The sequence below is a fragment of the Sus scrofa genome, chromosome 5 (genome assembly GCF_054392235.1).
Source record: "Sus scrofa isolate SSC_HxYL_T2T_F1_AM1 chromosome 5, Sscrofa_HxYL_maternal_Yorkshire_Landrace_v2.0, whole genome shotgun sequence".
In the NCBI taxonomy this organism is placed as follows: domain Eukaryota; kingdom Metazoa; phylum Chordata; class Mammalia; order Artiodactyla; family Suidae; genus Sus; species Sus scrofa.
The window spans coordinates 34,131,349-34,157,786 of NC_139387.1; the positions used below are offsets into that span (position 1 = coordinate 34,131,349).

The 26,438-nt window shown below is 42.3% G+C and overlaps 1 protein-coding gene and 2 long non-coding RNA genes across 8 annotated transcripts in view; 1 reads left to right on the plus strand and 2 right to left on the minus strand.

Annotated features, from left to right (window-relative positions):
- The window catches only part of LOC146403307 (uncharacterized), an 897,172-nt gene that overhangs the window by 780,923 nt on the left and 89,811 nt on the right, over positions 1–26,438 (minus strand). The window lies entirely within an intron of this gene.
- Positions 1–26,438, minus strand: part of LOC106507220 (uncharacterized) — a 356,536-nt gene that overhangs the window by 282,075 nt on the left and 48,023 nt on the right. The window contains exon 3 of one of the 4 annotated variants that reach the window (XR_014803547.1): positions 491–4,825. The exons of 2 other annotated variants lie outside the window; for them this stretch is intronic. This is a non-coding gene — a long non-coding RNA (uncharacterized LOC106507220). Of the gene's footprint in view, positions 1–490; positions 4,826–19,023; positions 20,378–26,438 lie in introns of those variants that run through there. One more of the 4 variants, XR_002344008.2, reaches the window with a different exon arrangement.
- The window catches only part of HMGA2 (high mobility group AT-hook 2), a 144,715-nt gene continuing 131,317 nt past the window's right edge, over positions 13,041–26,438 (plus strand). Inside the window, exons 1-3 of one of the 3 annotated variants that reach the window (XR_014803528.1) lie at positions 13,041–13,443; positions 14,437–14,756; positions 17,371–17,457. Coding sequence is in view for 1 of the 3 variants with exons in the window: in XM_005663957.4 (XP_005664014.1) it covers positions 14,646–14,756; positions 17,371–17,457 (198 nt within the window). In the remaining 2 variants the exon portion in view is untranslated. Of the gene's footprint in view, positions 13,444–13,847; positions 14,757–17,370; positions 17,458–26,438 lie in introns of those variants that run through there. The other 2 variants (XM_005663957.4, XR_014803529.1) reach the window with 2 other exon arrangements.

Below are 26,438 nucleotides of genomic sequence, written 5' to 3' on the forward strand. Positions count from 1 at the left end.
ATAGTAGATTCACAAATGCATAAAACATTTAGAATTAACAAGAAACGAACAGATATGACCTCTGGAGAGTGGAATTAGATTATTTTATATCTTTCCATAGTATATGAGAGTTTTATAAGGGGCTTTTTTTTTTTTAAATTTTAAATAACTGGTTTGCTTCTTTAAAAGATCTTTCCCTTATTAAGAACTGCTTTTAGGTGGCCAGAATATTTAAATTATGTACTTTCTCCTTTCAGATTTGGTGGTGATCAGCTATTTTTTTGTTCATTTATCAAAGATTTACTGACTCTTATGCAAGACCCACAGGGTGTAGAGGTAGAAGACACAGCCTCTGTTCTCAATGAGGGAATAAATAGTTGTGATAAGGAGTGAAAATGAGATGTCTTTGAATGTCTGGGGTTTTATTTTGTCTTATTTTGTTAAATATTAGCCAGACTTTAGCTTCAGATAATAGGTGCCTCAACTACGTAGCTTTAGCCAACTTTACTTATTTTTTTTTTTTTTTCCTATAAGATGGAGTTGGGGACTGTACATTCATGATGATTTCCAAGCTAAATGATGTGTATTGGTATATTTGAACGGAGTAGCTTGGAAGTATTTTGTGCTCTTGAACTTCATTTTTTAAAGGTTTCATTAGCGTTAGCTAACATTGCCTTATGTTTTGTGTTGGCTTGCAAAAGACTTATTGCTATCCAGATGTATTCCTGTAGCTGATAGTTATGTAAGCATTCTCAAAACTCATATTTCAAAGCCTGGAATTTAACATAGAACCATAGGTAATAAAGATGTGCAAAATCTAGCCTCTGAATTATTCTGTTTTCCTGACAGCTCGTTTTGATCTATGAAACATTTATGATATGGTCACACCAAGTGGTAGCTTGGAGGGAGATGCTTTATTCTGTCACTCACTCTCAGCTCCTCAAAGCCAGTGCAGGCAGGCAGCTTACTATGTCTTTGCAGTAGCAGAATCTAGCCCCTTCTTGCAATCAACTTATCTCCCTGAAGTCTCTTCTCTCTAGAAACTCTGAAATTCCACTGCTTTCAAAAGTCATCCTGATCGACAATGGTCCTGTTGGTGGACATAAAATAATACACCACAGGAGTTCCTGTCATGGCTCAGCAGTTAACGAACCTGACTGGCATCCATGAGAACGCAGGTTTGATCCCTTGCCTCCCTCAGTGGGTTAAGGATCCGGCGTTGCCAGGAGCTGTGGTGTAGGTCGCAGACACAGCTCAGATCCTTCGTTGCTGTGGCTCTGGCATGGGCTGGTGGCTACAGCTCCGACTGGACCCCTAGCCTGGGAACTTCCATATGCCGCAGGAGGACCCTAAAAAAAAGACAGAAAGACAATAATAATAATAATAATACACTACAGTTCTAGGTAGCTAAAACTCTTTGATTTGGAATTAATTTGTTATAAAAAAACCAAGTGTGAAATCCACCCTTACATTCTGAACTATTACATGTCAGCTCGGCTCATTACATCAATGGCTTCCAGTCTTAATCTATGGAATCCTAGGGTTCCATGAAGGTGCCTTGGGGCAGTGAAAGCCAGAGGCTGAGGGGTTAGCACTTCGGAGTTCTGCTTCCCTGCTCAAGATCAATACATTCTCTCTTAACTTTCTATATATTGGGCTTCCATGTAAAGGTTTATTTGGAAAAAAAGTTTCTACTGATTTCTAAAAAGTGACTTTAAATTTAAGATGTGCATTCTCAACTCAGAATTGTAACTTTAAAAAACTATCCTGCAGAAAAAAATCACACACATGGTCAAAGATGTGTATATCAACAACACCTTTATCGATGTTTTGTAATAGCACTAAACGGGGCACAATCTGATCTTTTTCCATAGGGAATAGCTAATCAAGCTATGATGCAACCATACTATGGAAAAGTACTATACAGGTGAAAAAAAAAATGCATGGAGGAGTTCCCATCATGGCACAGTGGTTAACGAATCCGACTAGGAACCATGAGGTTGCGGGTTCGATCCCTGCCCCTTGCTCAGCGGGTTAAGGATCCGGCGTTGCCGTGAGCTGTGGTGTAGGTCGCAGACGCGGCTCGGATCCCGCGTTGCTGTGGCTCTGGCGTAGGCCGGCAGCTACAGCTCCGATTGGACCCCTAGCCTGGGAACCTCCATATGCCACGGGAGCGGCCCAAGAAATGGCAAAAAGACAAAAAAAAAAAAAAAAAAAATGCATGGAAAGAGCTTCAAAACATGTTAAGTTTTTTAAAAAGCAAGTTTCAGTACAATGGGCTTAGTATGGTCCAATTTACATAAAAGTAAGGCTGTGTACTTGCCTATATATTTATGCAAATGCTTAGAACAAAGGACTAGAAGGCAATAGTACATCAATTGTTTCCAGTGATTACCTCTGGGAGGAGAGTATATGGAGTCAGTAGGCTGGGGTAAAGAAGGATGACCATGCTTTCTGTATTTTCCTCCAAAAATTTCTGAATTGTTTGTTCTACAATTAGATTTTCTTCAAGAATACCTTGGGCACATTATTAAAGGAAATATTTTTTACAGGGTTTGAAACCTACTAGGTAAGGTCACGTAGGGTGCTAAAGAAACCATTAATACCTGCCTTTTTCCTAGACAGGCAAGTTAGTGCCACGTGTGCAATATTTCCTTTTGTCTGGCAAAGACCCACCTACCCAGACTCACTTTTGCAACCACATATGCCGTTGTCAGACAGATCAGGTGAGAGTGACTGGTGTATGGCCCACAGCTCACAGCCTGTGTCTTATTGGCAGGTTTGCAGCTTTGTCCTTTGTTCTTTGTTTTAAACCATACCACAGAACTCATCCACTTACAGTACACAGTTCACTGGTTTTTAGTGTATTCTCAGAGTTGTGAAACCATCACTACAACAGACTTTAGAATATTGCTATTACCCCAAAGACATCCCTTCCCCATTGGCAGTCATTTCTCATCCTTCTCCCCATACTCTGCAATCCACAGATCTCTTCTCTCTCTCTCTCAATTTACCTTTCCTGGAAGTTTCATATACATGAAATCATACAATTTGTGACTTTTGGGGTCTGGCTTCTTTCAATTAACGTAGTATTTTCAAGGGTCATCCCATACGTCATCCATACTGCAGCATGTGTCAGTATGCCATTCCTTTTTATTGCTGAGTAATACTCCTTTATATGAATGTACCACATTTTGTTTATCCATTCATTGGTTGACAGACACTTGTGCTGTCTCCACTTTTTGGCTATTGTGAATAATGCTACACTTCACAGTCACCCATACATTTTTGTATGGACCTATGTTTTCTTTTCTCTTGGTGATATATCTAGGAGTAGAATTCTGGCTCATACGATATTTCTACTTTTGACATTTTGAGGAAGTGCCAGACCGTTGTCCCAAGAGGCTGTACCTATTTACATTCCCACCAGCAATGTATGAGTGTCCATATCCTTGCCAAAACTAGTTTTATCTATCTTTTTGATCATGGTCTTCCTAATAAGGGAGAAGTAGCTCTCATATATTCTTGCGTACTTGAGAATGACCACACATATTAATTAGGCTTCCACCGCACAGCACTGCATAATAAAAACAACCTCAAACTTTAGTGGCTTCAACCACAAGCATCTACTTCTCCTTCATGGGTTTGCACGTTGACTGTGGCTCTATGGGGCTTGGCTGCGCATTAGTTTTGACTTATCTCATGAGTCCCTATCCTAGGACCAGGGAGCTTAGACTCCCAAGCAGCCAACAGAAATACTCTGTGGCCTCAAACTGGCACATGTCACTTCTGCACTTAAACCACTGTCCAAAAGATTCATGTCACCAAACACAACTTCAGTGGAGCTGGTAAGAAAATGTGGCTTGCAAATGGCAAAAGGTATGAGGGTATCATTTTAATAAGTATAGAAGCAAGAAGTTGGGAACAATAATCCATTCTCCTTACCACTTGATTCTCTATTTCCAGTTTTATCCTCTTCCTTGTTTTCTAACATGGCTTAGCCATTAGGAGTTATGTGTTGATGTCACTCAAAATTTAGTATGTCTCAAATCTCTGAAAACCTCTTCATTCCCCAAATAACTTCTCTCAAACCCTCCATCTAGGCAAGAACACCCAAATTTGGAATTATGGGAAGCTCAGATAATTAAGAATTAGGGTCCCCTTCTCCCATCAAGCTTTTTTCTCCTTTTATATCAAATGCTGTTAGTTTCTACCCAGTATTTCATTTCCTCTTCTTTCTTTAAACAAAAAGCAAAAAACCTTTCTTATTCAGAGCAACAATGTGCTTTTTTCTCAGCCTCTTTCACTTTATAGCTGAGGTTGACTCTGATGAAAATCTGCTGTGGATTTCTGGCAGACTTTGTCACTTTCTTCTTATTGCTATTGTCGAGGACATGGGCCTGAGACTAGAAGTGGAGTGGCCACCTTTTAATCCTGAGGTGACCAGAGATGAAATGCCCATGCTAAGAATTGGGGTAGAGAATGGAAGAAGTAACATGGAGCACTGGTAACGACACATCGTTCTGCCTCACCTGGCCATGCCCTCCTCTGGAATTTTTGTTGTGTCACTCTCTTGATGGTCAAGCATCAGTGTCTCCACACTGACTATCAAACAAATTAGAAACTTTCTAATGTGGTAATTAAGATTTTCAAAGTTTCTCCCTAAATATCTAATCTTTCCTCTCATGGTTGTTCTTTGTTCCCTCCACCAACCACCCAAGATCCATTTTTTTGGTCCATCTCAGCTCTGTCTGTGCCCCACCTACCTGGAGGCCGATGCTAGTGGCTTACATCAGCCAGGTTCCCTTGCTTGTTGGCTTCTTGTTGAGTTTGGCCATGGCATGCACTGGCATAAGAAAGCAGAGCAGAAGGAGAAAGAGGTCAGGGTATTTCTTCCCCTGTACTCCTTTCTTCGGTGCCTCTTCTCTGGTAGTTGTCACATGCCTCCCCAATTTTTCTTTCTCTCTCTCTCTCTTTTTTTAGGGCCACACCTGCGGCATATGGAAATTCCCAGGCTAGGGATCCAATTGGAGCTACAGCTACCGGCCTGAGCCACAGCCACAGCAATGTGGGATCCGAGCCATGTCTGTGACATACACCACAGCTCACGGCAATGCCGGATCCTTAACCCGCTGAGCAAGGCGAGGGACAGAACCCGCATCCTCACGGATGCTAGTCAGATTCGGTTCCGCTGCGCCACCATGGGAACTCCTTTTTTTTTTCCTTCCTCCCAATCTCGGCTCCCACTAAAGAGTCTCTCCTCCATGGCCCCAACCCTCAGTGGGATCCTCGGTGCTAGTTCCTTTGTGTAACCCTTCAATCCTAGAGTGGTAATGGCTCCCCTGTATTGCTAGGGCCTCAACATTCCTTATTCGTTCCTGTAAATCTGCCCGGTTTCTATATGTGGTCCTTGCAGTCCAGGGCCTTCACAAGAACCATCTGTAGTGAATTGTTTCCAGCTGGCATCTAACCAATGCCCTAACACCTTTCTCTGTATACTCACTGCAGGTTTGCATCTCAGAAGTACTTCTCATAGTCATCCCTTTCCTTGAAATCCCTTTCCTCCTATCTCTGTGTCCAGGTGTCCTTCGAGGCCCTCCCCGCTCACACACCGTGGCTCCCAAGGAGCTTCCCTTAATTCCCCTACCATGGAAAGTTCCTCTTTCTTTGAACTCACTCAGCACATCCTTGAAACGATCTTTTCTGCTTTAAATTAAAATGGCTTATGAACATGTAATTCTGGCCAGCTTTGAAGTCCGAACCTACACCCAAGTGTGACTCGTTTTTCTCTCCATCTTTAGTGTTCCTCCTTGAATTCTGCCTCCTTCCCCAAGCACCTGAAACAAAGCTTGGTACCAAATGGTGTTCTAGCATTCACTTGTATTACTATTTATTACTATTATAGCTGCCAGTTACTAATTTATTCCAATTAGACTTTGCAGAAAATTACAAAAATGATGATACATACTAAAATTTCCCTTGGTGATAATGTAGTTGTTACATTTAAAATATGCAATGATTATTCAGCTATGATACACATACGATAGAGGACTTTACTTAAAAAAGTTTTCTGATGATAAATCTAGTTTTCTCCTGATACTTTCCTTGAGTATCCAAGACAAAAGTCATGTTCATATGTTACTGAGGTTTTTTAACATTATGAGTTTGAATCAGAGTTACAAAGTTATCTTCTAATCCAGTCTTTTTAAGCTGTGTTCTGGGAAGCGCTAGAGAGTCTTTCCAGGAATAGGCATAGATTGAAAAGCCTTCAGTAGGCTTTCACTTGAAGAAGGGTTCTGGTCTTCAAAAGGAGTGAAAACTATTTTTCTTATCTCACCTCCTACTCCAAACATCCCCACAATGTCTCTCCATTTAGTTGCTAAGTCTCTGCCTAAACCGCTCCATAAATGGGAATTCACTCACTATGCAATAAGATTATACAGTGCATTTTCAAACAACCCTAAGTTTAGAAAGTTCTAGCTTATATTTTGGCTGAAATCTGATGACCCATCCTTCTTCTGCCTGAAGCAATAAAGAATATATCTAAAGTTACTTCCTCAAAACAGCTGTACTTTAAGATGGTGATCATATTGACACAAGCCTTACTTCAGGCTAAAAATCTCATTTCCTTCACATGGTCTTTGTACGACATGTTTGGAAAACCCACTTGGGTCACATGTTATTTGTCAAAATCTCTCTTAAAACACAATGCCTGGAACTAAATATAATTCTCTTGATATATACTGACAAGGGAAAAATATAGTGATATCATTTCTTTCTCTGATCTGAGTATTTAAAAGCCAGTTTTAGAAACTTTCAGTTTCTGATCCGGCATGTAAGGAGCTTATTAGATGCTATTCTGTCCTAACAAGTAAAAAGCTAAACAAACTAAAAAGAATTCTTCTTAGGTGTGTAAGAGAAGCAAATCACTACCTCACAAATTGGAGATACAGGTGAAGACAGGGAATTACAAATTCCCAGAGCAGAAACCACTGCAGAACCAATGCTGTAAGAAAACCCAAACTGTAACTGATGAATTGGTAAAGCAATAAGACAAGAAAAGGAAATTAAAAGTATACAGATTGGAGGAGTTCCCGTTGCGGTGCAGTGGTTAACGAATCCGACTAGGAACCATGAGATTGCGGGTTCGATCCCTGGCCTTGCTCAGTGGGTTAACGATCGGGCGTTGCCGTGAGCTGTGGTGTAGGTCGCAGACGCGGCTCGGATCCCGCGTTGCTGTGGCTCTGGTGTAGGCCGGCAGCTACAGCTCCGATTCAACCCCTAGCCTGGGAACCTCCATATGCCGCGGGAGCCGCCCAAGACCAAAAAAAAAAAAAGTATACAGATTGTACAGATTGGGAAGGAAAGAATAAAATTGCTTTTGTTCACAGATGATGTGATTATGCAGAAAATCCAAAACAAATGACAAAAAAAAAAAAAAAAACAAACTCCAGGAACTAATAAGTGATTACAATAAGGTTGGAGAAATAAGCTTAATATAGAAAAGTGAATCACTTTCTTATATGCCAGTAGTGAACAAGTAGAATTTGAAATTAAAATCATCTTCTCATTCATATTAGCACCCCCTAAGATGAAATACTTAGGTATAAATCTAACAAAATATGTACAAGATTTACATGAGAAAAGCTACAAAACTAATATCTGATGAAAGATATTAAAGAACTAAATAAATGGAGAGATTCTCCATGTTCATGAATAGGAAGACTCAATATAGTCAAGATGCCAGTTCTTTTTAAACTGATCTACAGATTCAACACAATCCCTATCAAAATTACAGAAAGTTATTTTATGTATTTCAAAAAACTGATTTTGAAGTTTATATCAAGAGTCAAAAGATCTAGAGTGGCCAACTCAGTATTGAGGGAGGAGCCAAAGTCAAAGTACTGACACTACTTCAAGAATTACCTTGAAGTTGCAGTAATCAAAACAGTGTGGTATTCACAAAAGAACAGACCAATAGATCAACAGAACAGAACAGAGAGCACAGAAATAGATCCACACAAATATAATCAACTTATCTTTGACAAAGGGGTAAATGAAATACAGTGGATCTAAAACACAAAACAAATAAACAAAACAAAGCAAAAACAGACTTACAGAGAACAAACAGGTGGTTGACAGACGACAGGAGGTTGGGGGACAAAAAAGCCAAAGAGGATTAAGAGGTATGAATCTTCGCTTATAAAATAAATAAGCCATAAGGATATAATATACAGCATAAGGAATATGGTCAGTAATAGTATAATACCTTTATATGAGGATGGATAACTACTAGAGATACTGTGGTGATCATTTTATAATACATGTAAATTTCAAATGACTATGTAGTACACCTGAAAATAACATAATATTGTACATCAACTATATTTCATTTAAAAAAAGAAACAAATTCCCTTCTAGCTTTAGGATATCTGAAAATTTAAAAATTATGCCAGGATGCTGATGGAAGAGACCACCTTTGAAACTGATGTCAGCACGGAGGAATGCATAGCATCTAAGTCATATTTCTTTATCTTTTCTCAAGGACATCATAGAAATTTTATCAAATGTCTGCTTAATTCCAGGTGTTCTATTTTAATATATATACTGTAGAATATAATGGAGCCATTAGAAGTGGTCTTGTAGAAGAACATTCATTGACATGAAAAAAAATTCATGATATACGATTTACATAAAATAGTTCATGAAACAGAATGTGCAGCATGAACCTATAGTAGGGTGTTTGGAATCTAGAAAGATTAAAATGTTATAGGGTTATCAATGAGTGGTGGGTTAACTGGTGAATTTTTTTTTCTTTGCTTTTGTCACCTGCATTTTCTACAATGCATTTTCTAATAAAATAAATATAACTCATCCAAAAAAGAAGTAGATTTTTCTAGAAACATTGTAAGAATGGATCTTTAAAATATTAAGACTGAGGATTAGGAGACCAGACAGAAAGACACTGGAGTCATCCAAATGAGAAATGGAGAGTTTTAAGGCAGCAACAGAGGAGGTAGAGGTAGACAGATTCAAGGGATATTTAGAAGGCAGAACCGGAGGGACTTGGTGATCATTTAATGTGGAAAGAGGACAAGATGGAGTGATTGCTAGCTATGAAAACCACCACTTTGAAGTTATTAGTTGGTAAATAGAAAAAAAAATCAGTTTTAGGAAAAAAAATGATGGGCCAGTTTCTGTGGCTGTTGTAACAAACCACGTCAACATTTAGTGGCTTAAGAATAAAAACAACATTTATTTTACTCATGAATGTGTAGTTGCAGCAGTGCTTGGCAGGGGTCTTCTCTCTAATCTACTTCACATTAGCTTGGGGTGGTTTAAAGCAGAGGTTGGAGTGATCTGGAATTATCTGATTGTGTAACCTCTCCCCATGTCTCTCCAGTATGGTGGCTTCAGAAATTCCAAGGTACTGAGATAGAGATTGAGATGGTGGTAGAGAAAGAGGAAGACACAGAGATGAGCAAAAGAGAGAGAGAGAAGAAAAGAGGGAGAGAGAGGGAGAGTGGGAAAGAAGAAAAAATGGAAATCGACACAGATGATGTGTTTCCATGCCAGCCATTGCTTTACTACAACCCCAAAGAGATACAGCAGGTAGGTGGCTTGGCAGGTGTGGTACAACCACTTAGAACATATCCAGACAAACCGTATGAGTAATTTATGTTTCTGAAGCAATCCATGGAATGGAAAAAGGAAGGCAAGTTTATGTGACCTGATTCTTCCTGCATCAGTTTTCTATGGCTGCACAATTAATTACTCTAAATGTAATGACTTAACATACCACTAAAATACCCACTCATTAGCTCACAGTTTTGTAGGGCAGAAGGCAGGTATGACCGGGTTATCTGGTGGGGGGTATCACAAAGATGAAATAAGGTGTTGGCCTGGCTGACTTCTCTGGAGGCTCTGGGGAAGATTTGCTTCTGAGTTCATTCTTGGCAGAATTCAATTCCTTGTGGTTTTACAAAGGAGGTCCCTGTTTCCTGATGGACTGTTAGCCTGAGGCTGCCCTCAGCTCCCAGAAGCTGCCCATATTCCTTGCCGTGTGTCCTCTCCATCTTTGAACTGACAATGGACAGTCAAACCTTTCCTAAGCTTCAAATCTCTAAGTTCCTCTCCTAAAATTAGTTCGCTGTGCTTTAAAAGCACACATATGATGAGAGCAGGTCAACAAGGATAATTTCCTTACCTTAAGGTCAACCATACCATCTAAACGAATCTAATCTCAGGAATAAAATCTATCATATTACAGTCCCAAGGATTATGCAAAGTATATACAACAGGGGGGCAACCGTTCCTAGATCTCATTTAAAAGCTGCTTGGTAGTATATTTAGACCAAGATTGTTTGGGGCTGACAGTATAATGTCAATAGGTGGGACATGAAAATGAAACAATGCCACGTCTGCTTTCATGACTTTTGTCAAAAAGAATGTTTTGTGAATCCTAGCACATACTGGCTACTCAATAAATATTTTGTTGAATGCACTATGTATGGGATGGAAGAGAATAAATATTTATAAGGGTAAAGGAAAGGCTTAACGTAACAGGAAAATAGATTTTACATGAGCACCTAGCTGTTTCCAAAGAGATTCTCTGATGTTCTGAACAGATTATATTCCTGAGTCCAGAGAGAATAATAGGTGAGACTGATGCAAAACCAACTCAGCGTATGTTTGTTGAGTGAATGAGTGCACAAATTAACTTTGGTGGTGATCTTCTGTCTAGGGGTCTGGAAAGCCTTTCCAAAACCACCGCTCTGCCCTCCCCCACCACATACTCTTTTTGGATGATACTGTAGGGAAACTCTTAGAGGTTCTCGCTCCTACATTTTATGAAATACTAAACATAGTTAAAAAGACACAATCACTAAAACTGTGCGCTTGAGCAGTGCGAATGAGTTCATGCAGATCACAGGAAATATTGTTCTTTTTTTAAAATTATTTTTTGGCATTTTTGTCTTTTTAGGGCTGCACCCACGGCATATGGAGGTTCCCAGGCTACGAGTCGAATCGGAGCCGCAGCGACTGGCCTATGCCACAGCCACAGTAACCCAGGATCCAAGCCACATCTGCGACCTACACCATAGCTCCCCACAGCTCCCGGCAACACCAGATCCTTAACCTACTGAGCAAGGCCAGGGATCAAACCTGCATGCTCATGGATACCAGGTTCATTAACCACTGAGCCAGGACGGGAATTCCTGGAAATATTTTTCAGAAATACGTGTTTATCTTGTGCTTTATTTAACTTCTATATACACATAAATAATATATGGATGTGTGTTATGCTATGTATTCTGCTCAATAAATGTCAGTTAAAAACAGTATCTGGTTTTAATTAATCTGTTTATGTATAAAATACATCTTACAACGTCTATCTTCATCACATTTTCTTTTAATCAAAATAATTTTGAAGATATTTTAATATATCTAATGCTTTTCTTACCCTGTGGCACATTTGTAAAATATTAACTTACTAAAAGTAACAGTCATAGCAGTAAATTAGTAAGTACCAAAAAAAGTCTATTGTGATACGAACACTACCCACAACTGGTGCAAAAAAGAGGTGTTAGAAATACTACCTGTCTCCATGGAATTTACATATAAACAGGACACAATTAGAGAACAAGATATTATACATGTTTTAAAGTCTACTAGAACTGGAAGAACCCTTGGAGATTACAGTGAATTTGCAGTTGAAAAATGAGGACAGAAACATAGCAACTGGAAAAAATATAGCTTCCAGGAGTGAAAATATATAAAACTGATTTAAATAAAACCTGATGTAGTATTTGTTTCATATCCTTCAGGTTATAAACTGAAAAAATTCAAATAAAATTGGAATTGATAGCAAAGTGGCGGTGGTCTGAAAAAAAGTGGCAGGACATTCTCCCACCCCCGCTTTTTTTCACTGTGCTTTTCTCAGATGCAAGGGTTAATACAAAAGTAAGTTCTGGAATCCTTTCCTTGCTGGCTACTGTGCATATTAAAAAAAAATAATAATCCAAGCATATAATGAACCTAGTTTAAAATTGGCTGGGTGAAATCTTAGGTGATTTCTCCTATATTCATCCTCACAATTTTATCTTTAGTTCATGCAAAACGCAGGCAAACAAAAACACACCCATTTTGTATGTGTGTGTAAAATGTGCACACCACTGTGCAAATGTGATCATATTAAAATATGTGCAAACTTGGCAGTTAGGAAGTATCACTGCAATCATTAGCACATGAAACTTCAGTCTCTTTGATGAAGATACCATCTTTCAGCCAAGCCCTAGCAGAAAACCTTGGGTTCCTGTTAGACCCCTCCCTCCCCAGTCAGCTGCTAGGCTCCATCCGGAGGGATGGGGGCTCTCCTTTCCATCATAACTAAGCGTTCCCAGACCCATGAAAAACCCTGGGTTTCTGTAGGGCACTCAACGTGCAGCTAAGTGTCCCAGCTCTGCAAAGGGCAGCTAGAAGTGGATTTAAAATGGCAACGCGGACCAATCAGCGCCACCGCGCCCGATGCAGGCATTTACACGCACCTCCTTCACAGGCACAGCGGAACCTGGCGGTGCCTAACTCCCTGCTCAGGGCTATAAAGCAGGCGTTTTTTATTCCACGGTGGTCTGTATTTGGGGGAAAGAAAAAAAATTCTTCCTTGGGTGAAAGTTTTTACTTTGGAAATGGTCCAAAATAATTTTGGGTGTGATGTGTGAAAATCTGAACCTAATTTTTTCAGAGTTTTTTGTTATTCAAGGATGAAAAGAGGTACATTTTAAAATGTACTCCACCTTTTTAAAACGGACTGTGGTCATTATGGTGTTCACATAACTCAGAAACAGTCCAGGCTATAAAATTAGGACTTGGCAGAAAGGGAGTTCCTAGGGAGAAGGTTAAATCGAGGTAAATTGAAGGGAGAGTGGGACATTTGGTGCAATTGTGGAGTTAGGAAGCTGCGAGATCCCCGCGTGGGGCAACCTCTCTACCCTGCGAGCGTTGGAGCCCGAGTGCACAGCGCCAGCCGAGGGAAGACTTCACGTCGCTTCTAGTCCTGCCGGGTGAAAAAAGCTCAGTAAAGAGGCTGGCGCGCGCCGTGTGCCCGTATGCACATTGTTTGCATGTGTGCACGTGTCTGCGAGTGTGCATGTGTATCTGCGTGCCTATGTGCTTGTAAGTGCGCGCCTGTTTGTTTACATGTGTGTTTATGTCTGCATGTGGGAGGGTGCACGTGTATCTGCATACACGTGTGCGTGTGGATCTGCGTGTGTCTGTGTGCTCGATCGCGCGCGCGCGCCGGGTCGTGCAATCTGCGAGTAGGGCATTGCGACCCAGAGCAGAGCTGCCGGGGGCCGCTGCTGCTCCTCTTCAGTGGTTCCCCACTCTCAGGGAACTAGAACTCTGCCGCCGTGCAGCTAGACGCTTCCTGCAGAGCATTGGCTACGCAACTTGGAGGTGCAGGTAAAGGCCAAGCCCCTAAACGCGGCTCCAGGGCAAGCCACATTCCCGCGCCTTCTTAGGACAGCTGCCCAGGAGCAACCTCGGGGTGGCGGGCGGGGCGAGGCCGGCGGCGAGCGGGCCCGGGATCCCCGGCCTGTCCCTTTAACCCCGCCGCCGGGCGGGAGCACGTGAGCGGGGCTCCGGGTGGCACCCGGGCGCCGCAGCCGCGGAGGCAGTTGTATTTAGAACGCTGCCTCTGGCTCGCGGCCAGGCGCCTTGGCTCGGCGGTCCGCCTGGCCTCCCTCCTCCTCATACTTTTCCTCCTGCGCAGCCCCCTCCCCTTTATCCGCCCACGACTAGAGGTGGGCACTCCCCCCCCCCCCCACCAACCCGGCCGCCCCCTCCCCAAGCACACACGCACACTCATCCCGCTTGAATCCTGGGGCAGGGACTCAGAAAACTTCCAGCCCGGGCAGCGCGCGCTTGGTGCAGAACGCAGGAGCAACCGGTCCGTCCCCCTCCAACTCTCCGGTGCCGCTGCCGCCTGCTCCCGCCATCCGAGGAGGCGCGGTGCCACCCACCGCTCCGTCCCCTGCCTGCGCTCAGTGCGCGACCCGATCCCCGCAGAATCTCCCCATCCTCCCTTTGCTTTCTGACTGCCCAAGGCGCTATTTGTTTTCTCTCTTTCTCTTTCTTGCTCTGCGAGAGGGGAGGGGGGGGGAAGAGGAGGAGGAATTCTTTCCCCGCCTAACGTTTCAAGGGACACAATCCACTCCAAGTCTCTTCCCTTTCCAAGCCGCTTCCGAAGTGCTCCCGGTGATCGCAACTTTTGATCCCAAACCGAGAGGGGAGTCTCCCAACTTCAAATCCTCTTTTCCTTCTCCTTCGCTTTCCTCCTCTCACTACCTCCACCGCCACCGCCACCTCCACCTCCGGCACCCACCCACCGCTGCCGCCGCCACCAGCAGCGCCTCCTTCTCTCCTCCTCCTCCTCCCCTCTTCTCTTTTTGGCAGCCGCTGGACGTCCGGTGTTGATGGTGGCAGCGGCGGCAGCCTAAGCAGCAGCAGCCCTCGCCGCACGCCAGCTCTAGCCCACCCTGCCTTATTCTCTAGTCCTACCTCCCAATCTCCCGAAAGGTGCTGGGCAGATTCGGGGCGGCTGAGGCGAAGCGGCAGCGGTAGGAGCGGCGGCGGCAGCGGTAGCGGCGGCGGCGGGAGGCAGGATGAGCGCACGCGGTGAAGGCGCCGGGCAGCCGTCCACTTCAGCCCAGGGACAACCTGCCGCCCCGGTGCCTCAGAAGAGAGGACGCGGCCGACCCAGGAAGCAGCAGCAAGTCAGTACGCAGGCGGGGTGGGGGCACAGCCCACCTCCGAGCCCTCTGCAAGGGCCCCGCGACGCGCGGCCATCCGAGCGCGGGAGCCCAGTCGCCGCGGCCGCCGCACGCTGTCGCGGGGGCGGGCTGCGGAGTCCCCCGCGCGAGTGCGCGGCTGAGCCCCAGGCGCCCGCGCCCTCCCGGCCGGGAGGTGGGGAGCCGTCTTTGGCGGCTGGGTGCGGGCGGGAGGTGGGGTCGGGCGAATTGCGTCCTCCGACTTTCGCTATTGTGCCGGCCCGAGTGGCGCGGTGTCTCCTGGTAACGGGAAGCGGCCGGGTCCGACAAACCGGGGCTCGCCAGGCACTTTCCGAGCCGGTTTACAGTGGCCGGGGAGCAGGAGTGTTCTGGCGGATCAGGGTTGGAGGAGCCGAAGTCCTGGGGGCCGGAGGCTCTTTCTCCCGCCAACCGGGGCTGCTCTCTAGTCGGGAACTGGCGCGCCGCAGCCGCCCCCTTGGCGCCCTCTCCAAGTTCTCGGTGGCCTGAGACTCGCGCCCTCCCGACAAAGAACTCGTGGGCCCGCCCGGATCTCTTAAGGTTCTTTAAATGTGGCGCGGCGGCTGGTCTGCGGGCCGCTGCTGCTGCTGCTGAAGTGTCCCGGGAAAGGGGCTGCAGGAGAGCCTGGGTCCCCAAGGGATGGGATTAACTGGTTTGGCCAAGGGCACGGTGGAAAGTAGTGTCCGAGAGGGTGCACGGTAGCTAGGGTCACTTCCTCGCCAGGCGCCCAGTCCCCCTTTTGCCCCTGTATCCCGGGCCTCAGAGCTGCAGACATTAAAAGTGCTTCTCCCGGGCGAGTGGCTGGGGGTTGGGAAGGGACAATTGTGGGGCGCCCGGGACCCCGCGGAGTGGAGGGTTTTGTCTGCGGATGCAACCAATTAAGCGTGCAGCCGGCGCTTGCAGAGCTGCGCGCAGCGCCCAGGGCGGAGGGGTTTTGTTCGCGGCAATTTCCAAGCCTCCGCCGGCAGGGCTGGAGCGGGACTTGTCTATTGAGAACATTTAAACTCCGCTTCCGCGGGCTTTAAAACTTCTTCTTCGTTTTTTAGCCTGAAAGCGCTTCCTTCATGGCAAATAGGCCGATTAGCAAATAATCCTAGAGTCCCAAAGCTGCCCGAGAGCAAGGTGGGGAAAGAGAACAATGTTTGCTTGCCAGCGCGTTTTATTAAAACTGTTGTACCTTTTTGAAATCATCAAAGGAAACAAGCCCATCTAGAGGCCCCGGAGTTTTCCCGCTCAGCCCGAGCGACACTTTATACCGCATTAGGATCCTGTTTTACACCTCCCAGGAAGTCACTGCCCTCCCCCCACCCCTGTTTCCCACCCGCCACCCTGCTCTCTATAATTCTACTAATTGCCCCCCACCTCCAAAAAATAATCCAAAAGAAATTGCAATGGGGTCTGGAGGTGATTGGAGGTTTTACCTTTGAGTTAAGGCGGAGTTCACAAAGAAAGAAAAATGTGTCCCCGATGTGTTTGCGCCGGATGTGCCCACTGGCGCTAGTGGTCCCACAGAAGCTTGCAGGAAACCTTCCCCATGTTCACTAAATAAGATGCAAATTTTCAGCGAAGACTTTCATGCATTTTAAGCTAATTAGTCTCATTTAATCACCGAATCTGAATGAATTGTAAATTGATGATTCACTGGATAAATATTTAGGATCTGGAATATTAATCATTGCATTCCCTTACCACTTGAGTATTTGCTGCTTGACATACAAGCCATTTAAAGTTTTGCTGAACCCGTTGATAGTTTTAATTTCTCCTTCCCAGACACTTTCATTCCTCCTCACTCCTCCCTACCCCATTTAATTTTCTTCAGCCCATCCCCATAAGAGTTTTCTCAAAAGAAAGTTTTGGAGAAATGTTTGTTTTTATCAAAAGGTACTTAAATCTAGAGTGGAGACCATTCCTTCATCTCCAAAAGGAAGTGGAGAATTGAAGCAATTATCTAGATAATTCAAGCAAAACCTCCCTCAACAGATTTACCATAATTATTTGGAAATTTTAGGGGGGAATGGAGTTATTTTAAGTTGAAGAACTTGGATAATTGCTGCAATATTTCACTCAATGTGTTGATTGAGTCATAATTGACCTACAAGGCAGATACAGAATGATCAAAAACCACCTTTTCAGTATGGAAGGTTGTTGAAATATTTATGATATAGCTTTATATTTCTGTTGTTTGAAATGCCTGTACAATGGAGAATAGCATTTATATAAAATTATTATTTTATTTCATATTATTTCATATGAATTACCAAATGCATCACCTGTAAGTTTTACACCTTAAAAAATGTATAACTAGAATATGCAAACTCGTCAGCCTTTGTTACCTTTTGAGGGTTGAAATAGAAATCTAGTTTTCACATTGAAAATAGAAAGTCCTCTTTGAATCCTTGGATTCAGAGTAGAGTTATTGCCCCTTTCTGTAAACTCTGTACCATCCTCATCCATTTATGCTTGAACTGAATGTGTTCCAGCAGTTCTGTTGAGTAGTACAGCAGAAAATATAACTCCAGAGTCAGGGTCAATTTCTTTCAGACACTCTTGCCACAACAGCATTTTTTTCCCCTGAAACTAGGAGCCAACCGGTGAGCCCTCTCCTAAGAGACCAAGGGGAAGACCCAAAGGCAGCAAAAACAAGAGTCCCTCCAAAGCAGCTCAAAAGGTGAGATTTCTTAAGTCTTCCCAACTTTCTCAATGCCCACAGGAACCTTCCTGTAATTTTCTCATTCTAGTTCCGCACCTAAAGATTTGTCCCAGGTGGGTAACCCAAGACTGATTCCCTACCTTTAATATTGGTGAGATTTCCAATCGACGGTTAACCCACAAAGTTCACAAAGATGCTCACAATGTTGTTTTTAAAGGAACAATTCCAAATGTATGAAACAAAACAGAGACGGGAGGGGGAGGAGAGGGGGAGAATGAACAGTTCAGATTTGCACCAGTTGTGAAATAGTTAAAAACGAGTCAAAGCTATACATTTTGTCTGTGGTGAAGCTTTGTAATTTCCTTCAAAAATAATAAAGATTAATTTACTTTGTGCTTATTTACATGATTATTGGAAAACCAAATCCCGCTGTTAAAGTTAAGTACTTTGCCAAGTAGATGATAATTAGAAGAAAATCCAATTGTGGAATACTAGAAAAAATTTCATGAATTTTACAGCCTTAAATGTGCTCATAAAGTATGCTGTCTACAATAAACCTGCAACATAATATATCACAGTCTCTCAAAAGCCTTTCCACCCTCAGATGATGTAGAAATGCTCTGAATAGGACAATGAGAAATTTTTTAAACAAACATTTGACTCATTTATTGTGTAGTTTGGGGCAGGATAGAACCCAACCAAGGGTAACTTCCAGTGTTTTTCTTTATGCATTTTAAATTGCAGTTTAAAAAAAATCTTCATGTTTGGTTGTACTTGAGCTAGCAAAGAGGAAATATCTCAGGATTAGGGCATGTGCAGAGAAGTGAAGGTGAAGATAAAAAAAGTCACCTTTTTTTTAGCTTTACACATAAATCAGAAAAAAATTTCTGTACGTTGTTTGTACATTTGTACACTAGCTAAAAACAAAGGCTCAAAATTCAGAAGTAAATTTTGATATATCTTTTCAGTAGCTTTGAGTACACCATGTACAGTATTTATTAAAAATGACTCTATGCTCATCTTTTGGGGATTAATGTTTTGTGTGGTTTTCTCTGTGACTGTGGCCACTAACCAGGTTATATTTGATAGTTTTCAGTGTTGTAAACTGCCATAGCAACCGGTGATACATATAAAGTGATTTAGGGAGCAGCTATGAGTTCTTGTGTGTTTTAACAGTCTTGAACAGAGTTGAAAGAGCAGATTTCTAGTATATTTATATTCAAAGATAGCTGCTTCTCAGAGTGAAGATTCAATTGTACTCAACATTTAATCAATAAACTTTGAAGTAGTTCCAAATTATCTTGTCATTTAAAACTGACAATACATAGTCTGATATTATTGATACAGATGCTTTCTACGTGTTACATTTTACCTGCTTTATTAAATTAAATAAAAAAGGGCTCATTTAACAAAGACGTTTTTGCTGTTGCGTAAGTTATCTTAATTTTACCTTAATGGCATGGCAAAGAAATATCTTGGTAGGTAAGATGACATTTAAACTATGATGTAATTGCTCTGAAGAAGAAAAAAAAAGCATCATCTTAACACCTCCCAGGAAGAAAACCATAAATTTCATCATAGATAAGTAATTTAAAATTTAATGCAAAAAAAGGAAAATGAATTCTCTCTCAGATTTTACTGTATGACATTTTCTTGAATGAGTGAATAGATGCTTCTATCACCTTTCTCTTCATTTTGAAAAGTTTGCCAGACTAGCAAAATCTTTATTGACAAAAGGAAAGCTGAGATTTGTGCCTAATTTACCACCTAAAGCAAAATAACAAAAAGGTAATCTCTTCCCAAGTAAAGTTTTGACTCATTTTTAGTTACTTTAGTGATAGGCATTTATAAATGATCCTTAGGCTACTTATCTTTCTGATAATTCTTCATATGTATGCACACGTTATTCCAACTTTCAAAACAGAAGTAGGTGTTCTTTTTCCCAGATAAGTTTTTCTCTGAAATCTTTGATTTTTCTAGACAAAATTATCTCACACAATTCTGTTCTAAAAGTCCCCTTTCTAATAAAAATGGATAAATACTTTTGCTCAGAACATGACTGTTACACTTCTTTAGTTTTATAAATTCCGCTTCATTTGGAGAAGATAATACTTTGCAAAATAATGAATGACATTGATGAATTGTTCATGGCATGTGTAAACTTAAAGTATTTTCACTTTCAAATCAGCATTTATGGGGTTTGCTACTACCCTATGTAAACATGATTATCAAACATATTTATTTATCAAATATATGTTGTATTCTAACAAAACATATTTTTGTTAGGACTTGAAACACTAACCTTTTCTAGAAGAATTGTATTGTTCATAACATACTAGATAAACATACCCTGCTAGATTGACCAGGGTAGATATGAGAAGTGTTTTATGATTAATAAATTGGGAATTCTCCTGCAAACTGAGACTCATCAAAATGGAAACTATAGAAGAAAAACCGGTAAGTATGTAAGAGAACAGAACTCTAAAATGAGAGGAAATGCCATGTACACTGGGATCCTGATGATGTGTGTTTAAAATTTTTTGCTGCTTGGAGTTTCTTTTCTTAACAAAGTTTGTGTTTGGACTTAGTAACTGGCCTTGGGGCATTTGAAAACAAAACTGCTTGTTGGAAAATTAGCAATGTGAAACTTGACAATGCAGCGGAATGTTGTAAAACCAAGTGGAAGACTACTAAATGAGCAATCACTTTAATTTCAGGCCATAGTCAATATAAAATTGATTTGTGTAATATATAAAACAAACATTTATGAAAACACAATTTGTGATGCTTGGAACTTTTGGAAGAGAAGGTAATTCTCCTTCACTTTGCTTCTATTCCATTATGACAAATTCCCATGGATAACCACTGTGTAGCAATTCCAGTGAGAACACCCAGCTGATGCTCAGAATTCATCCCCGAATCAGTTCCATGTTGTTATCTTAATAAAGGAGATCAGAAGTTAATGTTTTCCTGAATAAATCATTCATTCATGTGAGTGTGTGTGTGTGTGTGTGTGTGTCTCTCTGTGTGTGTGTCTTGACCCTTTTATTTATGTTGTAGTTTGCCATATACCTGTGACCAGTTGCCTCTTAATGTCCTTTTCGTTTTCTTTTGTTTTCCTCTTCTGTTTGTGCTGGATGGAAATACTTTGTATTTTCACATTTCTTATGTTTGGAAAGAAGAAAGATACAATCTCCCTCATGTTTCGTTGAGGGGTTTTGTTGTGGCTTTTTAATCACGAGAGAACACTGGAGGGTTTTCTTTCACTAATTCTCCAGTGTTTAAGGTCAAAAGTCAAATTCATCTATAAGTTTCAAGCCTGTTCGCTTTCAGGTACTTTTAGGGGGAAAAAAAAAAATGTGTGCGATTGAATTAATTTTCATAGAAAGAATTACGTGTAAAAAAGATCTCGGGTATGAGATAGACCCACTTCATGAAATCATAGATGTGCTTGAACTTCCTTCTGACTTAAAGTGTAATGAAGAGAACAAGAGAATACAGTACAAAGTGAAAATATCCTCTAAGTAAAGTAGATATACTTCAAATAATGTGTTCCGGCAAATGATTTATAACCTCCATTTGCCTGTGCAAAGAAGGCCTGGCATGAGTTGGATATTCTAAAGGTAGATTGGTGCTCCTTCTCCTAGAAGGTGGTTGATTTTTCGCAAATGATTTTGGTACTAACACCAAGCACAAAGCGTTGGTGGGTTGGTTTGCTTGCTTGCTTTCTAGGGCCGCAGGTGCAGCATATGGAAGTTTCCAGGCTAGGGATTGAATCGGAGCTGCAGCTGCCAGCTTACATCACAGCCACAGCCACAGCCACAGCCACACAAGATCCCAGCCGCATCTGCGACCCACCCCACCGCTCCCAGCAAGGCCAGATCCTTAAGCCACTGAGCGAGGCCAGGGAGTGAACCCATATCCCCATGGATACCCGTCAGGTTCATTACTGTTGAGCTACAATGGGAACTCCGAGCACAGATACTTGAAGACAAGAGAAGGTGGGTTTTCCTCACCATTACAGATAAAAGATAGAGCACAGATGCTGAGTGAGGCCAAGATTTTTTGCAGGACATAGTAGGCCCACCTGAAGAGAGGAACCAAAGGCCTCCTTATAGGTAAGTCAGAGAAAGATGGTACTAGAAGTTGTCATGCAATTCCAGCCCATGGCTTCTCCGTTACTAACATGATTTCGTTTGAATTCCTCTGTATTTGAATGGGCAGATCATTTCCCCTGGGACTTAGGGCTCTGAGTATGCAGATGAAGCCCATCAAGTGAAACTAAGTAAAGCCCAACTGTTGTGTCCATTATCTTGGTATTTTAGGCCGCCTTACCTAAACAGTTGACTCCTTTTTTTCACTTCACTTTGCCAGAGAGCACGGAGCCGGAACGTAGGAGTAAGTCCTCTCTCACAATGCCTTCGAGTCCTTGTAGATGAGGCTCCAAATACAGGGGACTCAAATACATCTGAGTTATTTTATGAAGTAACGTTACTTCAAGGGACCCAGAGATCTCATTCTCCGGCAGTTAACATTCTTCTGAACTTTTTCATCAAAAGCCCCTCATTACTTTGACTGACCTACAAGTCTGGCTCGTGTTTATCTCAGCGTCTCAACAGATCATTTTGCTCCAGAGACAGAACATACCAGATTGGTGTTCTCTTGCCTTTCAGTTCTGTTTTGAGATGAGATGGGTGCTGAAGAGAATTTTACGTCAGTTAAATCATCCAGACCGAGCTTATCTTGTTAGCTGACTTTGTGCAGTTTCCAGAACTCACTTTGGAACCATAGCACTTGGCACGAGGGTGGAACCATGGATTTTACTATCCTAGAGTCTGACAATTTTAGCTGAGTTTTTGTTCCGCTGACCAGGAGAAAAAGGTGACTAGAGACCTGATTTCATTTTAGGCTACATTGCTTTAATCCACTGAACAACACTGAGTGGCAGCTTCTACTTGATTTAGTGAGGAGGGGTCCCTTCTGTTTTTATCTCCGGGGCAGCGTAGGGAGCAGTTTGCCCAGAGGTAACCCCTGTGAACTCTCATATCATTGCTATTGATTTTTCTGATTACGAAAGAGGTAGTGAGATGGTTTAAAGAGGAGACCCCTCAACTTTGAGAAGAGTGTGTCCTGTCCTTGTGGCCTTGGCTTTAATTGAGTGATTTTTATAGGTGAAGGCACGTATGTGTAAATAATGGCATGGGAGTTGACAACAAGGCTTCCTTGGGAAACATGAGCATGTGCTACGCCAGGTGCCAGAACTTACTTTCCTTTCCTGTGGGGAAATGTGTAGAGATGGCAAACTTGTAACATCGTTTAAAGATTGAAAATGGTTGCGTGTACAATTTGGAAAACCGTGGGACTAGATGAGCAAACAGGTGAAGTGAGAACTTCCTGATGGTTCGCATGGCTGACGAGTCCCGTGGATTCCGATGCCAGTACACACTGATGCACACAGTGTGTATTTGAAGAGAACAATGGAAAGCCCTAGAATGTGACTCTTTATCCTTTTTTACATGGCTCCATATGCTCTTAGTTCTGCAGGTCTTAGTCCTAAATGTATTCTGTGTGTATAGAGATACGTAAAAACAGAGCAAAGTGCTACAAAGCCCAAATCCTTTTCTTTCTCTTTTGTGAGTGTGTGCGCTGATACAGTGATTGCTTTGGAGTGGGGGTGTTCTGGCTTTCACATGCTATTACACTCCATATAAAGTATGATATGAGCATTGAGAATAGCAAAAAATTAATAGCTATCTAAATGCGACCCAGAGGTCAGAATGGGCTAATGCTCCCGGTGCCCAATCTCAGTTCTTGTCTGTGTCTTTATAGGAAACTTGGAAATATTTTACTTTGGACTACTCGATTTTCACCCTAGGAGGTTTTGTTGTTGTTGTTGTTTTTAGTGTCCCCATGGCTACTATATTTTATATGGGTCTGTCTGGCAGAACAGACCCTTTATGGACTTGAAATCAGATGGGGTCTCAGTGCCACTACATAAGAACATGGGCACACTATTTAATCGCCCATTTAAACAGGGGACGTCATCGATGCCCTGCTTAGGTAAGATAGTGCTCAGAAAATCACTTATTACTTTAACTGGAAACTTGCCGACTTGGGAGGTATTCTTTTTAAGGGTAACATTTAACAATAGGGAGGCAGTTAAAGAAATTACATTTGACTACCTCCTAAATGCTGCAGCTTCTGTCAGGCTTACCTTACCTACTTGTGAGCTCTTCTAATCCTCTGATGTAGGTACCTGGTCTTAATGTCACAGATGTGACGATTGTGATGTCAACTATGACGTGTCTGATGTTCACTCCTATTCAATGGGGGCACCTGGATTTGAAGTCAGATCTAATCTAGGGAGTTGCCGTCATGGCTCAGTGGAAACGACTCTGACTACTGTCCTTGAGGATTCAGGTTAGATCCCTAGCCTTGCGTAGTAGGTCGGAGATCTGGCGTGGCCCTGAGCTGTGGTGTAGGTTGCAAACAGGACTCGGATCCCGCGTTGCTGTGGCTGTGGTGCAGGCCAGCAGCTGTACCTCCAGTTCGTCCCCTAGCCTGGGAACTTCCATATGCCACAGGTGTGGCCCTAGAAAATTTTTAAAAAAGCAAAAACCAACCAAAAAAACCCCAAATCTAATTTTAAAGCTTATGATCTTTCCTACTCTTACTGTGTGCTCTCAAATACCTTGTAAAATATTTGCTACCAGGTAGATTAGTTATCTCCAACCTACAGAAATGTAGGCTGGAAGTTAGGTTTTAAGAAACCTTTGGAGTGTAGTGCTCTGCAAGCTTATAAAGGGATGGGAAATAGGCGTCTCTTGTAACCTGTGCCCACATACCCTGTGTATGCCTTTAGAGAACATAACACATCCAGAATTTTTTTTGTTTGTTAAATGAAGGGGCTGAACAAAGTGGTATCTAAAGCCCTACCAAGCTGTAGAATCCTGGTGGGGAGAGGGTTACAGGATATCCACGTGATGCAAACACCAGAGTTTCTTTGCTTCCTTCCTTCATGCAATGAATGTGTCGGGAGCACATGGTAGTCACCAAGACACTGATGCTAAACACTGTTTTTCCAAGTTCAAGAGTTGTTGTTGCTAGATTGATTTCCTTCCCTCATTAATTTTTTCAGTGTGGAATACATGTAAGAGCCTGGAGTACCAGGACTTCTTCGAGAAGGAAATAATTACACTTCCCATTTCCCATTCTTCCCCGCTCTCATGAACTCACTTCTAAAACATATTGTAAAATTAAATATACGGCTCTGAATCGAAACTTTTGGTAAAAAGGCAAAACTGTGAATGAAGACAGGCCAAGGAGAGATCACACCTTTAACATGTGATAGTTGCGAATATTCGTATAACAGGGCTGGGGATGGTCTGAAATTTCAGTTCTTGCAAATGCAGAATTCCCACCCTCTCTCCCTACACCTATACTCCCACCCTGAGATAAGCAGTTAAATACTTAGAATCAGTTATTGTCTCAATTATACATGGGTTTTGTAGCATGGAACCAAATTCCACTCTGGCGAAGAAAAACCAAATATACACTTCCACAGTATTGCATATGCTGACATATTAAAAACAAAACAAGCCCCCCAAATGTTTTGTTTGTTTTCTATTGAAAAATAATATCCTGAAGGGCGTTAAACACAGGGGGAAAAAAAAGTTAAACCCAGTGTTTTCCAATATGTAAAATTCCTGGATCTATGCTGGTTTACAAACTAAAATCCTAACTGGTTTTGCAGCCTTTGTGAAGTTTGATCACAATGATTAAATAATGTGGGTTTTAAGGAACAATGAAAACCTCCCAGATCGACGCCACACAGCACAGCTAATGTGTTTCTTCTAGACGTCGTCTCAGAAGAGGGTTTCGGTTTACATGTAATACTGGCCCCAAGACCAAGGGGCAAGTTTGCTTTTAACAAGTCCAAGTGATAATCGTGATATTTTGCCCTTTAGTTAATGGCGTGAATTTTATTTTTGAATAGACTTTTTGTAAATGGGATGCTCGGTTTAAAGTCCTCTCCTTTGCAGGGCTTTCCTCTCTCTTTGCAAGATGTGCTTTCTCTAACTTCGAGATGCAGTGAAACCCTTTTAGAAAACAACCCCTCTCTTCAACAGATTTCAGATACACCCAGATCCCATCATGGCCTCTGGAACATACAAAAGAGCCTGGTGGGGCAGGTGTTGGCCTTCGAGATCAGTAGTCTCCTGCTCTCAACCCCACCTACCAACCCCAAGCCCATTAAAAAGAATTTCTCTCTTCCATGTTTGTGTAATTTACTACTGAGTCAACTGTACAATCTTAAAGTTGCTCCCCAAAATTAAATCAGACACTGCTACTGTATTAGGGAACTTGTACTCACATAACTCAAAATGTACTAGCCATAGGGTTTCTTAAAAGCTTCATTCTCAAGGTGACAGGTGGGTGTAATGGAATATTTGCATTGACTGAAACTTCTATGAGATTGGACTAACTTGAAGGAAGACTTGCCCTTCAAGAGTTCTATCTCGTTAAGAGTGGAAGAACATTTATTGAGCACCTCATTTAAGATGAGGTCACCTCACTCCTTGGAGGAGGTGTTATCTCCATTTCATACCTGAAGCCAAATGAAGATTTTCAGGGACCTGCCCGAAGCCATAAAGCTAACACAGCAGAGCAGGGATTGGAAACTTGGCTTTCCAAATTAGAGTCTGTGTGTCTACATACCACCCTCTCTCCCTGAGACAACACTCAGAAAGAGTGTGATTCACAGGCACTCCTGGCTTTCACTTAATTCATGCCCTTATGACTGAACATAAGACAGGACCGCCAACCTCTGACAATAAATGATTCCTTTGTGGAGCCATTCAAAGTAGTAAACAATGATTCAGAGTGCCTAAATCTGAGGCTTAGGTGGAGCTGAATCATTGACAATTTGAATTAAGTAAGTATTTAAAAGTAGCAAATGCATCTACGCTGAAGGGCCAAAACATTGGAGGGTAAGGAGC